Raw genomic sequence first — 17,606 nt, 5'->3', positions numbered from 1 at the left:
GGCTCACTCTGGGGCATTAGGAGCTGTCTCTAGTTGTCTGGTACCTGGCACTGGGGTGATTAGGGCAGGGGGATAATGCCCCAGATGGGATCCTAAGATCGTATGAGATTTGGGTAAGGTGGTAGTTGGGGGGGGGGGGGGGTGGCTCTGGATTGGTTGGTTTGCCTGGGAAAAGCGCACCTGTAAGGAATTAACTAGCCCTGGGAAGGTTAATTGTGTAAAGCACAAGCAAAATACTATTTTAAAGGAAATCAGAGGACACATTCATTCTGATTAGAGGAAGAATTTCCTGCGCCCTTTAGGGCCCTTCTAGCTGGGCACCTGACACATTGGCACATTGGCACCTGACAGATTAACAGGAGAAAATCAAATTTAATTTCATACATATGGGGAATCTACACAGACATGGAAATTCCAAAGACAGACAAAAGGAGGTACATTTGTCTTCATGAAGTAAAGGAAGGGGGTAGGGATCTGGGACTTCAAAGGGAAGAATGCAGTTCACGGGAAGATGATAAAGAGTAAATGTTTGGTAAACAATGTTTGCAGGGGTGGGGCGGAGGGGGTGGGGGTGGGGGGAGCACTCAGGCCAACTCAGAAACGATGGGACTCACAGGACTTTGATCAAACAGGCCTTGCTAGGTTCCTCCCTGTCTACCACACCTGGTTCACATCATAATGTAGTTCTCTATGGTGACAGCTCTCTTCCTGGAGCAGGTTCTCCATCTAAATATTTTTTAGGCAGTTAAAGGGGAGGGAAAGAGCTTTTCCTGAATCTGCTAGGTTTTGATTGCTTTGAACTCAAAAATAATCTTCATGCTAAAGTGGCCCATCTTGGAGTGGCCTGCCCTTGGCCCCCACAGGGGCATCTGGGAAGGTTCCCTTGAAAAATGGAAGGGGCTGTGACACACACTCTTTGGAGGGAAGGGGAGCGAGAGAGGATGGGGACACAGTGATGTGTAAAACTTAAACCAAGTATAGGCTGCTGTGATCGGACAGGTGACATGTGAAAGTCTGGAGCGAGGGCAGGGAGAGAGGGGTAGTGGGAACTGAAGCCAAGAGTGTAGCTATGTGCCGATTGTAGCTGCTATGTGCGGCTTCTACGGGGCAGGCAGAATTTGGGCATTTCTTACATGTGCTGGTGGATGGTTGATGTCTTGGTAGCTTGGGAGTGGCTAGTTCTGGCTTTGCCTGCCCGAAGGGGCAACTCCGATAAAGTCCTCAGCCCTCCCTGGTTCTTGATTTTCTCCCTCATAATAGAATCATAATCCCTGCCTCCCTCACCACGCCCCACGGTTGTAGCGAGGCTCAGTCGAGCTTGTGGATGCAATTGTGCAACAATGGGAACGAAGCGTGGCCGGGGCACAGGAGGCGAGGATGCTTCCCTTCAGAGCCACGTTGCTGGCTGTGGTCTGAAGGGGGCCACTGCAGGAACCCCTGCGACTTTCCGACCTTGTTTGTGACTCACAGGATGATGGCGAATGGATCTCCAGTGTAACCCGAACTAGCTTGTCTCCCTAACAGTGGCCCCGCACCCGCTACGGGGCACTGGGCACTGCCTGGCCCTCCCAGCAGACGTGGAGCTGCCTCTCCAAGTTAGATCATCCCCCCTGGGCAGCTCTGGGCAGTTATCTGGTCCTTCCTTGATGGTGACGTGCCATGAACTGAACACAATTAGCCTAACCCTCTGTACCTGATTAAAATAGAAAGTATTATACTTCTGGCTTCCACATACTGGTCCTGGTTTTCCTTCTGGGGCCCCATATTCCAAGACTACTTCCTCTCCTGTGAAACATACCTGCAGTCCTTTTAAGCTAGTGATTCCTTTCTCTGAATTATGGAAGCACTGAGACACATGATCTAAGTGGTTATCTCTTGCTATAGCCCTCCCTGTAGGATTCTTAGAGGTAGGCTCCACTGGGCTACGGTGACCACAATTGTGAGAATTTACATTTTTTATTTAGCAAATGCTCCTGCCGCACTTACAGTATGTGCCACTCATTCAATCTCCATTTCTGTGAGCTACATAGTATTATCAAACATTTCTGTGAGCTACATAGTATTATCAAACATTTCTGTGAGCTACATAGTATTATCCCCATTTTATAGGTAGGAAGCACAGAGAGGCACGGAGAAGTTAAGTATTTGCCCGAGGCTGCACAGCTGGTAGGTATCAGAGTGAGGATTCAAATGCAAATCATCTGGCTCTAGAGTCTGCGCTCCCCGCTCCTCTGCTGTCCAGTCTTCCCTCACCTGATGACAGGCCGCTCAGCCCTCTCCTGTCTGCCTCCCCTCTGTGCTAAGAGCAGACTAGACTCGGCCCCCCAGCACCCCTCAGGGAGAGAAACCATGCAAGAGGACGGACCTGCCACCAGGACGTCACCGGCATCAGGACTGCTGCCTGAGGCTTCTGCTTGCAGAAACCATAGCTCAGCTAAGGACAGGCCCTGCGTGAGGGCTGTTTAAGGAGACTTTGCTCCTGACCCCCTTGCTCAGCAGCCTCGCCGGACTGCGGTCCAGAGTATGAGCTGTAATGAGATCCGAGGTGTGGGTGGGCAGCGTGCCGGTGTGTCTGAAGGCCCAGAGCCTGAGAGCAGAGCCATAGGAAGGCTCAGATGTGTGTGCAGAGAGAACAGCCCATGTTATGCTGGTGTTTCTCCTGGTGTTCTCTGTACCTGGAAGAGGCCATTTCCATCCAGCTGAGCTAACGTCCCGAAGGAGGGAGGACATCGCACACGGGAACACCCGGAGAACACACCCAGGGCCCCCCCCCTTCCCCATGCAGTGCGCTTAAGCGCCATGCCTCACCAGTGGCTCAGTCCCTGGAACCAGATCACCCTCTCATGCAATAAACGTGTCCATGAACCTGTAATGTTTACTATGGAGGAACCAAAGAAGAATGAGCTACAATTCCTGCCCTCGAGAAGTTTGTAACCTACCTGGGGACATGGAAGTGTCTGGAAAGGTTGAGAAGAATGTCTAGATAATGAGCCCACCTTGGAAGGAGAGAGCCACAGAGGCTGCTTCAGTAGGGATGTTGCATAAAGGAGGCGGGAACTGGTCTGGGCCCTGGGGAATGAGCTGTACAGAGGTGGGGAGAAAGAGGAAGAGTGTGCTGGATGCCCTCTGATTGCCCTGTCTACTGCTCCCCTCTCTCCCCACCATCCCCTCTGCCCCAGGAGACCAACCCATACAGACTGCACCCCCCCGCCCCCCGGGGCCTGGCCTCATCCTGCAGGGTGAGCTTGCCCAATAGGAGACACTGGAAAGAGAGCAGAAGACAGAAGAGAGTGAGGTCAGGCATTTATTCTTCCTGCTCCTGTTGCTGTGGTTTGGCTCTAAGACCCTTCACTGAAGCCACAGCTCCAAACAGGCGACCTGCTCAGCTTGGCCATGCTCTCTGGTCCTGTCACTCCCTCCCCAACCCCTCAAGCTGGAGCCAGAAGGGTCTTGCCTCTATTGCCAGCCCAGAGTACTATGTTATCTTTTGTTTGTTCCTCTGAGCTCTGCTCAGAGCTCGTGTCTGAGATGGTCTTTTTTTAAAACTGCTCAAATTAAGTTTGAATGTGCTCTGGTTCCTGCCAGGAACCCTACTGAAAACACACACACACACACACACACACACACGCACACACACACACACGCACACACACACACACACACACACATTTCAAAGATACGGAATGGTAGATGAGCAGAACAGGTGAGAATTCACAGACCTGTCAGCTGAAGTGTAAGGTGGGAGAAGACAGGGGGTCGGGATCCAGAATGTCAGGAGCTTCAAATACTAAGCAAAGGAGTAAGGAACTCGCCGGACGTTCTGTAGATCCCTATAACCTGCATTCCTCCCTGTCTTCCAGGACACTCCTGCCTGCCACCCCTCACCACCCAGCACCCCCTCGGTCAGGTCCTCCAGCCAGAGGACAGGGATGGAGAGGCGCAGAGTCTGGCGCCTTGCCAGCTGTCTGGCCGTGCTCTCGCTGCTCCTGTCCCTGAGCCTGGCGCAATACGAGAACTGGTCGCACTACCCTGAGTACTTCCAGCAGCCGGCCCCCGAGTACCACCGGCCTCAGGTGCCCTCGGACGTCGCCAAGATCCAGCTACGCCTGGCAGGCCAGAAGAGGAAGCACAGCGAGGGGCGGGTGGAGGTGTACTACAATGGCCAGTGGGGCACCGTGTGTGACGACGACTTCTCCATCCACGCGGCCCATGTCGTCTGCCGGGAGTTGGGATATGTGGAGGCCAAGTCCTGGACCGCCAGCTCCTCCTATGGCAAAGGGGAAGGTAAAGGCTCTATGCTTTGGAACTGAGTGCTGGTGTCCCTGGAAAGCCCAGGAATGGTCCCCTTTTGCACAGTTAACCTGGTAAAGGAGGCTACAATTGCTGTCAAGTGTGAATTCCTGGTGATACTTCGGCTGGATAGCCTCCTACGTCTGCGCGGGAAGGTGGGAGCAGACAGGTGCTGGGAAAGGGCACAGTGACCAACCAGCCTGCTTTGGACTTTCCTGGTTTTAGCACATGAAGCCTGCCATCCAGGAAATGCCTCCTCTTGGCCAAAGCAGACCAGTTGGTGACCCTAGGTGAGGGCTGATAGCAGGCTGTACCCAGGGCTCTGTGTGCCCTGCCCGGGGGCCGCATCAGCCAGGGGAGGTGGCGCCTTTCTCCCAGTCGCCCCCTTGCAGGGGTGCCTTTTGCTTTTACTCACAAAGGCCACCTATAGGCTCCCGTTCCCTGCCTCTCCCCACCATGCAGCTCACATAGCATTCCCGTTGTTAACACTAATATGCTGTTCTGGGGTTGTCCGTGATAGGAACAGAGTTGCTTTGGGTTTTTCACTTTGGTTGGCCTACCCTTTCTTCCCTTGTCAAAATCAAATCAAAATATTTTGGGGGGAAAAAAAGATGTTTTGGTAAAAGCTTTGAGGGAGAGCAGGTGTTGGAGTCCAGAACCCTGAGCTGGGTCCATGGAGGTGGGGAGCTAACCCATAATGTTCTCAGTTAAGGTCCCGGCTAGAGTCTAGGACTCTAACTTTTGGAAGCCTCCCAAGTGGTTGTATATATATCCATGTTTGGTAGTCATGGAAATAGATCGTTATGATGATCCCTTTCAACCCTTGCTTTCTGTTACTCTAGCAATGACAGGAAAAAGGAAACCCATCTCATATGTATCTTGCCTCCATGCAATTGAGTATGTTCTGTGGAAATAACCAGGCCAAGAGACCACGCTTAGAGTAAACTGTTCTTGAAGCTACCTCCGGGTTCCCTGGCGGTGCCAAGATTAAAGTAGCAAAGACGAGTTGGCAAATGCTGTCTTCTTTTCAAACCTTTCGACATGTCTCCATACTTGTATGTTGCCATGTATTCTGCTGGCCGAGTAATCCAGAGGTAACGTCAGGTTTGTGTTTTCAATCCCAGGCTCTTAAGCCTAGGTCTTTTATAACAAATACTTTTCAGGGCTGCGGGGTTTTTTCAGTGGCAACTTTATTTTATTTCTACCCAGACTTAAGGTTTACCTGTCATCAGATTAGATGGATGTGGTTTTTTTCCCCATCCCAAGTTCACCTGACCAGAAGTAGGCATGGGGTTGCCAGGAGGTGGGTTAACCTGGCTCAGACTTCACCATCCAAGGGGGATGAAGGGAAAAGAGTTAAAGAGAGCAGAGGGAATGTGTGAAGGAGCAGTTAAAACCATGGTGCCTGGAATCCAGGCTGGGTGAATAGAACGGTACTACTTGGGGGACTTGTGTGGAAGGCTGTAATGGGTCAGGGTAGAGACTGCAATACAAGAAGGAGGGTGCTAGAAACATCTTTGGGGATGGGTAGGGATGCAGAAGCACAGCAGAAGGGTTGAAATGGACATTGGGGAGGGGTGCCATTGTTGGTGATGACAAGGTCTAGGCTGCGACCGTGGGAGAGTGGCTGATGTAGGGTGGAGGAAAGGCAGTGGGGAGAGAAGCTTTAGTCACAAGATGCCAAAGAGTCCTGGAAGGGTCATCTGTGTGGATATTGAAACCAGCAGGGCTCAGGAAAGGAGAAATATCCAAAAGAAAGGGAGAAACAAATGTTAAAAAAAAAAAAAATTGTGATCTGTCATGTCTCCCAGCCTTGGGGATTATGTTGTCTGCATAAAGTGGCACTTGATTTTTACATCGAGAGAGAGAGAGAGAGAGAGAGAGAGCGCGCACAAGCTGGGGAGAGGCAGAAAGAGAGGGAGACACAGAATCCAAATCAGTCTCCAGTCTCCGAGCTGTCAGCACAGAGCCCGACATGGGGCTCGAACTCACAAACCGTGAGATCATGACCTGAGCCGAAGTCGGACGCTTAACCGACTGAGTCACCCAGGCGCCCCTGAATATAAAGATCTTTGAATATCTTCAGCATCAATTTTGGATTCTCAGCACTGGGTACATGGTAGGCACTCGGTAAATATTAGCTGATTGATTCATTTTGATTTAGAAGAATACTAAAAAGAGCTGACAAGCAGTCATTGGCATAGACATCAGAGGATGTGACCAGCACCCAGGGGTGTGCTCCCATGGAAGGAGTTTAGCCTGCAAGTCAGCTCTGTACGTGAATTGGGAACCCATGGCTGAGCACTTATGAGGCCGTCCCTGTCACCTGCTCCTGATGTGCAGGCAGTAGTAACAAAGCCCCAGGAGAGCATCCAGGCCCTCCCAGTTTTCCCAGCCTGGACTGTCAACCGGTCTTTTCCCCTAAAGTGTCTTTGAGCTCAGGGAACTCATGGACCCTTTCAGAGGGTTCTAGAGGGGACAGCTGCTCTATTTCCCACCCTCTGGTTGGGTGTCACAGTGACCTTTACTTCAGTCTCCAAACCTGAGATCAGATCTGATCGCTCCACTGCCCCCGCCCCCACCCCGTTGTTCAGATTGGAGTGACAAAGCCAGCAGATGACCACAGGGGGGAGGGGGGTGGGGAGCAGAGGTTCTAACTTGAACAATTGCCCTGAAAGCAGCAGGGAATACTCTGGCATTCAAAGAGTTTCATTTGTGATCTCTATCTTCCAAATGGTCTGTTAATTGGTTTCTACATCTCCTCTCCTTTTATCAGGAGGAGCATGTCCTAGAGTGAATGAATGGACAGAGTAAAATGAAGTTTTGTTTCCGGAGCAGCTGGCCTTCTGTGCCCAAAGTTAGAGCCCCATCTGTGATCCAAGGGCCTCTTTCTAGCAGCTCCGAACTGGGCCCAGAACCACCCTTCATCCCGGCAGGCAGAACCAGGGCTGGCTGCTTGGGGATCAGGACGGTCTAGTTAATAGGAATTAAGCATACTGTTAAGTACTGTTAAGAAAACATACTGCTATCGAATCGGGCAAAATTAGGATATCGTGCCTGGTGACACTATCTTAGGCTACGTAGAAATTTACACTTCTACAATCTACGAAAAAATAACTGGTGAGAACATGTGAAGCGTAGGATTATTGACAGTGAAGGGTAGCTCTTTGGGATGCCTGGGTGGCTCAGTTAGCTGAGCGTCCGACTTTCAGCTCAGGTCATGATTTCACAGTTTGTGAGTTCGAGCCCTATATCGGGCTCGCTGCTGTCAGCGCAGAGCCCGCTTCAGATCCTCTGTCCCCTTTTCTCTGCCCCTCCCCTGCGTGCGCTCTCTCTCTCTCTCTCTCTCTCTCTCCTCTCTCTCTTTCTCTCAAAAATGAAAAGAAAAGAAAGCAGCTCTTGGGGTCAGCTCTTTGAGGGAAGTTAGTTCCCTTAGCACCCCAGGGAGCCAATTTCAAATGTTCCTTATCAAAAAGTAAAGCAGGTCCTAGAGCACCTGTTCTGCAGTTCCCAATGGTTCTTTTAGCTTTGTGCTGTCCTGCTTCCCATCCCCTTAGCCAGGGTGGTTTCTCTTATCACAGATGGAATAAGGGCCCTGCTCCCTTTCACCATCTCTGTCCCTTCAGCAGGGTTGCCACTGAATTTCCAAAGAAGAAGCCCCACTTCAAACGCGGACGGTCTTTTCCGTTGCTAATACTCAGCAAGACAAACATTGGTTTGTTGCTGAAGCAGCAACTGATTAGGGAGCATATGTTTCCGTGGAGTTCGACGGCTGGGAAGCAAGGCCAAATTGAGAAACCAGTTGGAAAACCTCAGCCCAGATGTTTTCAATAAGCTTGTTGTTCCCCACAATGTGTCTGAGGTGCTCTGGTTCAGGCCCTGACCAGCCATCCGTCACAGCGAACACATTTCAGAAGGTCCCCGGAGTCAGGGACTGGCCCCGCATCCTCTCTGACCTTGAAGAACCTCAGATTCTCCTCAATTTTCTTGCCTCTATAATGGGAGTGTTTTTATCTGTGTTTTCCTTTCCTCGTGGAAACAACGGGATTCCCTGTTTTTCTGATTTACTGGAAGGAGGAAGGCAAGGGGGGCTGGGCACATACTGGGCACATACATTATCTCATCAAATCTCCATGGTGACCTGTTTGTTGGGGATTCTTGTTTCCACTTTAGAAATGGGAAACAGGTTTGGTTAAGTAGATGGCCAAGTTATGTGGTGCCCAAGCCCGAGGCAGAGAGCTTTTGAGCCCAGGTTATCTGGCTCCATTATAGTATAGAGCCTTGCCTGAAGCCATGAGGAAAAGGAGACAGTTGACTTTGTTTCCTTTCATTTTGTAGGGGTACTTACGAAAATCACTATTTGAAAACCCTTTAGCACTTTAAAAAAATTATTTTTAATTGTGATAAAATACACATAAAAATATGCCGTCTTCATCACAATTCAGTGTACAACTCAGTCGTGTTAGTACCTTCATATTGTTGTACGATCAATCTCCTGAACACTTTTTTAACTTGCAGAACTGAAACTCAGTCCTTACTCAACAACCGCTCCTCCTTCTCCCCTCTCCCAGCCCCTGGCAACCTCCATTCTACTGTCTGTCTTTATGAACTTGACTCCTCTAAGGACCTCATCTAAGTGGAATCATCTAGCTTCTGTCATTTTGTGACTGGCTTATTTCACGTAGCATAATGTCCTGAAGGTCCATCCATGTTGCAGCCTCTCTTAGAATTTCCTTCCTTTTTAAGGCTGAGTAATAGCCCAGTGTGTATGTAGACCACAATTTGTCAATGGACCCTTGAGTTGCTTCCAGCTTTTGACGATTGTGAATAATGCCGTATTGCACGTGGGTGTGCAACTATCTCTTTGACACCCTGCCTTCAGCTCTTTTGGGTGTATACCCAGAAGTGGGGATTGCTGGATCGCATGGCAATCCCATTTTTATTTTTAAAATATTTATTTATTTATTGAAGTGTAGCCGACACACAATGTTCCATTAGTTTTGGGGTGTACAACATAGGGACTGGAAAAGTCTCTGCGTTACACCGTGCTCACCAGGAATGTAGCTGCTACCACCTGTCACCATATAGTGCTATTACAATACCATTGACTATATTCCCTGCTGTGCCTTTCATCCCCACGACTTACTCATTCTATACCTGGAAGACGGTACCTCCCATTTTTAATTTCTTGAGGAGCCGCCATACTGTTTTCCATAGTGGCCACACCATGTAAAATTTTTGCCAACCACTAGTGCATGAGGGTTCCAGCTTCTCTACCACTTTGCTGACACTTGCTATTTTCTGTCCTTTTGGTAGTAGCCATTCCAGTGGGTATGAGGTGATGTCTCATTGTGACCAACCCTCTAGTACTTTCCATGCTGAATTCTCTACTTAGTGCAGATCAGGTAGAGACACGGAGGTGAGCAGAATTCCACAGGGCCCCCCAGGCAGATTGTTCGCCTGACTTCTGGAACATGAGGAGGCAGCTCTGTGGGTTGGTCTAGCCGGGCCATCTTGGATTCATTGGCTAGGAAACATCAGGAAGTGAGAAGAGCACTTGCTGGACCAGGTTCTGGGTTCAGGGGGTGAACCTCACTGGGTTCAGTGGGAATACTAATGCCTTGAGGCACCCAAGAGTCAGGGGAGGTGATACGTATGAAAATGCTGGAAAAACCCCAAACCTTCAGTTGCAGGATAGCTTACATTTTCCCCAAGGGGTCAGAGTTCAGCCTCCGCTGCGGATGGAAGGTGAGTCTGGCTTAGTCAGCATCACTAAAATCACCATCGTCATTATTGTTACCATGCTTGAGTAACTACGGGCCAATGATAAACTAGGCATGCACCATGTATTATCTCTAATCTGTATACACAGCCCTGCAGTTGAAGTGTCTGACGAGAGGGGCTTTGACCAAGGCCATATAGCTAAGTGGCTCTGCCAGCATTAAACCCAGCTTAGTATCCAACATCTCTGCTCTTTCTACCACGCCACGTGACTTCTGGGCTCAAATTTGGTTTCTGTTCATATCACATTCAGTCTACCACATCCCCAGATCACATCAGCTGTCCACTCTGGAACGGGAATCCAGATGGTCTAGAACTATACCCAATATATTAAACATACTAAAGATCGATGGATGACCACAATAACTGCCAAAATGAGAGAAAAATTCTCTTCCTGTGTATGGCGTTGGTGCCCCCAAAGACTCAAACCTCCTTTGACGCAGTGCTTGGTCTCTCTCTTCTCTGCTTCCTTCAGGGCCCATCTGGTTGGACAATATCTACTGCACTGGCAAAGAGGCCACCCTCGCAGCTTGCTCCTCCAATGGCTGGGGTGTCACCGACTGCAAGCACACAGAAGACGTGGGTGTGGTATGCAGTGACAAAAGGATTCCTGGCTTCAAGTTTGACAATTCGTTGGTCAACCACATAGAGGCAAGTCTCGTGCTCTTGATGACCCCCTCACGTGAATACTTTCCTTCTTCCATGAAACTCCGTTCTTGCCTACTGATTCCAAGAGGAGTGTGTGAGCACGAAAGAGGGGACCCAAGCCAGCCTGGTTTGGTGCAGGGCAGTTGAGGAGAGGGCTTCTGGGGAAGGGGATACCGTCAGTGGGGAAAGGGCATTCCAGACACATTCCAGAATGGCTTGGGTAAGGGCACAGAGGGGCTGAGGCGTCAACTGGGGATAAATAGGTCAGTACTGCCCAGCAGTAGTGGGAAATGAAGCTACCAAGGGTGCACATGAAAGCCCTTCTGTGCTCTTCCCAGGAGCTTGCCCTTTGCCCTGAGAAAATGTACTAGTTATCAGTTGCCGTGTAACAAATTACACCCCCCGCCTCCAAATTTTGCAGATTCAAACAACAGACTCTGTTAGCTCACTTAGTTTCTGAGGGTTGGGAATCCGTGAGCAGCTTAGCTGGTTGACTCTGATCAGATTCTCTCATGAGGTCACCAGGGGCTGGGGTGACCTCTCCCAAGCTGACTCAGGCAGCTGTTGGCCAGCTTTCATTTCTTCCTGGCTGTCAGCTGGAACCCTCTGATCCTCTGCACACAAGCTCTCTATAGGCTGCCTAAGTATCCTTAAGACGTGGAGGTTGCCCTTCTCCAGAGCGAGTGATTGATTCAAAAGGGAAAGAGAGAAAGGGAGAAAACGTGGAAGCTACAACCTTTCATAACCTAATCTTGGGAGCAATATACCATCATTTCTGCTATACTCTGTTGGTCACACAGATCAATGTACACAGTGTGGGAGAAGATTACGCAAGAGTGTGAATACAGAAGGTGGAGACTATGGGGGGGCCATCTCGGAGGCTGGCTACCAAAGGACCATTGTTTCCAAATTGAGCTGGGGGTCAGAATCACTTTTAAAATGCAGATACTGGGGCCTCACCCCAGACCTCCTGAACCAGAATCTCCCACTAGGGGAGGAGACTAGTTTTTAAAGCTCTCTCAGATGATTCTGATGTTGCCAGCCTGACCCAAGTCAGCCTTTGGAAATGGCAAAGGACTTGTGACCCTCCTACACTTATGGCTAAATTTCAAAGTTAGCTTTTCGACAAGTTCTCCACCCAAACAACAAAATCAGTAAACGTTTATGGCACTGTCCTTACGTGCAAGGTATGTGGGGCTGAGGGCGGGAGGAGTGGGCAGCCTCCTCAGGGACGTGGTGGACGTCACCCACAGGGCACTCTGGGATCTGCCATGAATCCAGGCCAAGGATCCTTCCCTGTGCTTTAGCCTCTAGCTGACCCCAGGACCCACTCTGAAGAAAGGCAACTTGAAATTGCCCTATTTGGGCTCCGGAGGAAGTTCTACCCAGACTGTGGTCTTTACATTTTCCTCTCATGAGTCATCCCATCCTGCTCTTTTCTCATATGTTCCTAGAACACACTGAGTCCACTGGGAACTCGTCCAAGCCTGCGGTATAGCAAAAGGATTTCCAGCTTTCTCTCAGCTGGCAGGATCGGACCAGAGGAGGATGTGACCCTCTTCACATGCCGCTGTTTTATCCGGGAGAAGTAGAAGCGATTGTTGAGGAGTAGACGTGCTTTAGTGTCCCAGTTACCAATGGCAACTTCGCTTTGCTGTGAAGTCTCTGATTTGGAGGATGGGCTCATCCAGCCTAGTTTCACACTTCCCCCTCTCCACTCCTTGTAACCTCATACGGAATCGTTGGCACCCACTTATATCTAGCTCATCTTTCTAATGTGTCCTGGGGGGAAGGGATATAGCTAATTCACCGTTGTATCCAGTAGAAATAGTGCCAGGAACCTGATGGGGACAGTGTCTCCAACCCCCCAATTTTCTTCTTCCTAGGAATGCATACCAAAGATTGTGATCCCCCAAAGTGAAGAATCTCCCAGGATAAAACATCAAAGGAAACAGTGATAAGCAGCACATAGAAGCAAATCATTCCTTCATAGCATCTTAATAGATGCTTAATAGATAAATGAGCTTATTTATAACATCTTTATTTTACTGATAACATCCTTATTTTAGTTTTATCTTTTTTAACATTTATTCATTTTTGAGAGACAGAGACAGAGCGTGAGCAGGGGAGGGGCAGAGAGAGAGGGAGACACAGAATCCGAAGCAGGCTCCGGGCTCTGAGCTGTCAGCACAGAGCCTGACGCAGGACTCGAACTCACGAGCCGTGAGATCATGACCTGAGCTGAAGTTGGATGCTTAACCAACCGAGCCACCCAGGGGCCCCTATAACATCTTTCATGGGCTTCTGTTTAGCCAAGAACCTCAGGATAATACATTTGGATTGCCAAATGAAGATCCGGGCTTCTGGGCATAAGAAAGTCATTGATAGCTTGAATAAAAAGAAGGTGAGCCAAAATGTCAGTGGGTTTGGGGTTGGGGAATGAAAAGACTCATCTGCCATTAGAAAAAAACGATTCTGGAAAAGATCTCTATGAGTGGCACTCCAACAGAGAAGTGTCTGTTGAAACTGGCTCGCAGAGAAAGCAGAAACTTGACTGGGTAGAATAGGCAGAGAAGTGAACTCCCAAAATATATTAAGGAGTACTTTTTTATTTTGGAAGCGCTAAGAGTCCATCACAAAAGCTCAGTACCTACCTTTATTCTGGACATTCGTTGGGTGCCTGGTGCACACACAGCATGGTCTGCCATACCCTTAGGGAAAGAAAACATGGCCCTTGTCCTCCTGCCCTTACAGCCTGAGAAGACGAGATGCATGCCTTTAAAAAGCCCCGAGGATCATTCCGAGGCAGGGAACCTAGACCCTAAATAAGTTTATAGTAACCTAGAGAGGACTACCTGGGGAATGACTGGTTTGAAGCATTCCACACTTTCCATCTTCCTAGAAGTCCTCCCTCTTGCTGCCGTACAATCAGGCTGGTTAGCACGAGCCAGACTGGGAGCTTTCTTGTCCAGCCACAGACACTGAGGAAACTTTCAACTGATAAGCAGCCCCTGTAATGTCTTCCTTCTGATACCGGCTGAACGTAGGTCATGAAAGGGCCCACATCTCAAGATGTCTGAGGAGAACATTTGAGAGTTACCACTGCATCTAAGACTTTGTAGCTAAAGCTCATGTTTACTGTCAGAGCTAGCCTGATGGGTAGGGAGCTGCCCGGCCCACCTTACAGGGGGTATTTGTGGGATGCTGAGAAGTTTCTCTGAAGTACCTCATGTAATAGCCTGTGTCAGTAGCTGAAGTCATGGAATCATTCCTCTTGGCTAAAGAAATGTCCCCTATTAAACATTTGTGGATGAGAGGAAGAAGTGTAGGCTGGTGAATGTGCAGTTAGGTGGGGTCACAATGTGATGACTAATGGTGCCTGGGAGAACTGTGGGCTAATCAGCGTGAACACAGCGGTATTTTCTGGGGCCTTGCTCCTGCCTCTCCTACAGTGGAAATTTGCATGGAGATTAAAATGTGCACTGATAAAAGTTATAGGGGACACAAAACTGGGGGGGGGGGAGTTGCTGGAATATGACATGACTGAATGAGATTCAGTAAAACCTCAGTAAGTTGAGATAAAAGGCCCAAACTGTAATATATTCGGGATGAATTTAAGATCCTATAGCAAGGTTCATGGGAAAAAATCAGCCACAGAGTGAAAGCCAGGGAGAGTGACTAGAAAGCCTTGACTATATCTTTAAAATCCCTGAAGGGGACTGGCTGACTGAAGCTTAGTACAAGCCAAGGCTATGATATGGCTGGTAAAAAAGAAAAAAAAAAAAAAAAAGTAAACGTACACTGATGCGCTGATGGAATTCTTCCCTTAAACTCTGTTGTTTTGGATCAAGAACCAAGTACAGGGTTCAGTTCTGGGGGCATCTCTTAGCTAGGTCACCCAGGGGACAGGCCAGCAGGATCTGGAAACCATGTCATATGACGAAGTGAAGATACTCTGTCAAAGAAAAGAGAGGAGGGGGGACATGTGGGCTCTCTTTAAAATATTTGAAATGTTACCATGGAGAAGATGTTGATTTCTTCTAGCCCAGAACCAAGATGGATAAGAAGGTAATGGATGGGATGTAGATTTCGGCTCAGGGTGAAAACTCTGTAACACTTAAGACTACCCCACCCACAGTGGATGGGGCTACCCTGTGAGTAGCAAGCTCCTGGTCACTAGAGTAATTCAGCAGGAACGGGATGACCTCCTGCCAGGAATGTTGCAGCCAGATTCCTACACTGGGAAGGAAGCAGGATGAGGTGATTGCCAAGTTCTAAGATCCCTTGTTAACTCTGCATTTATGAAAATACACCCAGCCCATGATGGGGGTGCCCACAGCTGGCTGCTGGCAATGCACACCATTGTGTGCACTGGTGTCTCTCTCTCGCTCGCTCTCCCCCCCCCCCCCCACACACACACAAGGGATGCTGGCTGGTATATGTGCTGGGTGCTCTGGCTCTCTCCCTGCCTCTTCTCTGGTCCCCCACAAGCTTGACCTTGAAAGCAAGAGCAGACTTTGTGCTCTCACTCTTCCCTATCAAAGTGTGAGCGCCGAAGGCCCTCCCTTGACTTCCCCAGTTTGGAGTCCATAAATTCAAAAGTGGCCAAGAGTAGAGTGTGGTCAAAGTGAAATGTCTGTTAACGCTCTGTCTGTGTCTTGTGACCCCTGGGGTAAATGACTGACCTAATGAACCTGATGAGGACACCTGCCCCCCCTTCCCACCTCATCTCTTCCCACCCTGCTGTGAAGGGTGTGGTTGGGCTCTACAACATGCATGCTCATTGGCTCCTGGAGGTTGGGACCAGATCACAGACCATTAGAGATGACCCTCACAGGCTCGTGCCATCTCTGGAGTATACTGGAATTCCCCAAGCAGAGAGTGGAAGAAAACTGCGCCTCAGTCTAGACCAAGTTCATCCCACTTTGGGATGCCAGAGGCATGAGTCACTAAGCCCAGGGACCTGGCTGATGAATTTCACTCAATGAGCTAACTGTGTTTCCAGTGGACTCCTACATCTGCTAGGGGCATCCTCGGGGGCTCTTTGATGGTTCATGATTTCCCTTCTAAAGAAGGGGAGAAAGCACACCTCCTTTATATGACTGACCCCACCAAGAGAGAGTTCACAGGTTTGGACCCTGAGCTACCTATTGGCCAGCAGCCAGAACCCTGGGCAAGTCCATTCTCTTTATTACGACGAGCTGGTTGAAATCAGTCCCTTCCAGCTATGACAGTCTGTGACCCAGAGTGCTGATGGTTTCTCCATCAAAATGACACCACATGCACTCACCATTTATAGGGTAGTTTTAAATACTCTGTAGGGGAAAGAAAAATCAGATGATTTCCACAAAAATACTTGGCAGACTATGAAGTGCTACAGGAGCTTAGCCCCACCACTGGTTCACCATTGGTTCATTGCATCCAGAAAATTCACCAGGCAGGGTCTGGGGTCTCGGTTCTCGAGTTTGCTGACACAGACTATACTGTCACATCTTGCTGTGTAGCCTGTTTTAGACCCCGGAGTTCAAGTCAGGACCCTTGAGTTCTGGTCTGGCGGAGCCTGAGAACTGCAGCTGTGTGTCCAGAGTGACTGACCCTTCCTGGGTCTCTGGACACCTCGCTGTAAAGCAGCATTCTCACAGGGCAAGGGAGTCTACGGCCCGAGTCCTTCGGGCCAAAACCTTCTCAGAAAGAGGCAAGCAGGAGCAAATCGTGAAATGCAAAATACCGTTGGTTCCAAGCAAATGGATCTTTTTTCAACCTAGAAAACAGAGCCCCAGCTAAACCTCCCAGGATTTCAGAGGCTCTTAAATTGAGAGGCTTCGTTTCCTGTCTGTGGCAGTGGGCAAGTTGGAAAAAGCATTAGATAAGAAGAGATTACAAATCCAGATGCCCTCCTGAGGAAAGCTCTCTACACTGGCTGTTTTGCACATTGCTAAGTCATGTGCTCATAGAAGGGCTCAAGGCTGAGGCCGTGTGTTGTGAGATCAGGGAACATGCAGCTCGTTTCCTTTTCTTCGCCTCCCCACACCACCTTCTTACCTACCTATTTTTTAAAGGCTCTTTTGCCAAGGCAGTTAGGTTACCAGAACTGATTGGGAACCCCCAGGCTGTGAGATTTAGGTGTGGCCTAGCCTCCAAGCCTCAGTTTCTCCTTGTGACAGCAGGCAGCCCCGAGGTCTGGAGAGGCCAACAGAGGGACGAAGAGGACGGGGCTGAGAGAATCTGGTACCCTTACCCTCTATGCTCCCACATCCTTCTGGAAGGGCACTGAGACCTGAAAAAGCTCTTTCTTCTCTTAACCACAGGAGCTGAGGCTGCTGTGAATTCTTAAAATTCCAGGAGTCCAGGTTTTTATTAGTTACACTCAGCTGCCAGAATGCTTCAAGGTTTTCCTCTCAGCCGCAGCCTTATCTCAGCTGCATCTGGGGCCTCTAGGAAGGTCCGAGAACTTTCCAGCCAAAAGTTTTCCCCCTACCTCCCCCTCCACCAGAGAGAGGGTACAACAGGTGACTGAGGAAAGAAAGAGGGTCTGTTCCCATCTCTGTGCAGTATCAAGGCTGGTGGTCTCTCCAAGCCTAAATCTAGTCCTGCTTCCCTGATGGCCACAGGAGAGCTGGATGGCCTCCTCCTGTGGCAGGAGGAGAAATGGTGGCCAGACTGTCCAGCAAGGGAGTAAAGAGCCATGGTGGAAGCCCACAGCCTCTGAATCCCTAGCCTCGCTGTGTTGTTGAGCTGAGCATCAGATATTGCTGTCCTGAGTTTGGCTCATAGCTCACAGGGAGGTTAGGCAGAGGATGGATGTATAAGATCCTGTCCGGGGTTAACATTCCATGATTCTGTTTATTGAGTCTCTATGCGGTCAGGGCTTACCAGCGACCACAAGG

General features: G+C 49.5%; 1 protein-coding gene across 1 annotated transcript in view; it reads left to right on the top strand.

Moving 5' to 3' along the window:
- LOXL2 (lysyl oxidase like 2) overlaps positions 1-17,606 on the top strand; it is a 93,312-nt gene that overhangs the window by 25,639 nt on the left and 50,067 nt on the right. Inside the window, exons 2-3 of the mRNA XM_060653259.3 lie at positions 3,861-4,284; positions 10,547-10,722. Coding sequence (XP_060509242.1) covers positions 3,930-4,284; positions 10,547-10,722 — 531 coding nt within the window. The 5' untranslated portion in view covers positions 3,861-3,929. The remainder of the gene's footprint in view (positions 1-3,860; positions 4,285-10,546; positions 10,723-17,606) is intronic.

This window comes from Panthera onca, chromosome B1 (genome assembly GCF_046562875.1).
Source record: "Panthera onca isolate mPanOnc1 chromosome B1, mPanOnc1 haplotype 2, whole genome shotgun sequence".
NCBI lineage: Eukaryota > Metazoa > Chordata > Mammalia > Carnivora > Felidae > Panthera > Panthera onca.
Note: the sequence above shows the minus strand (reverse complement) of the source record. Positions and strands in the feature narration are given on the sequence as shown.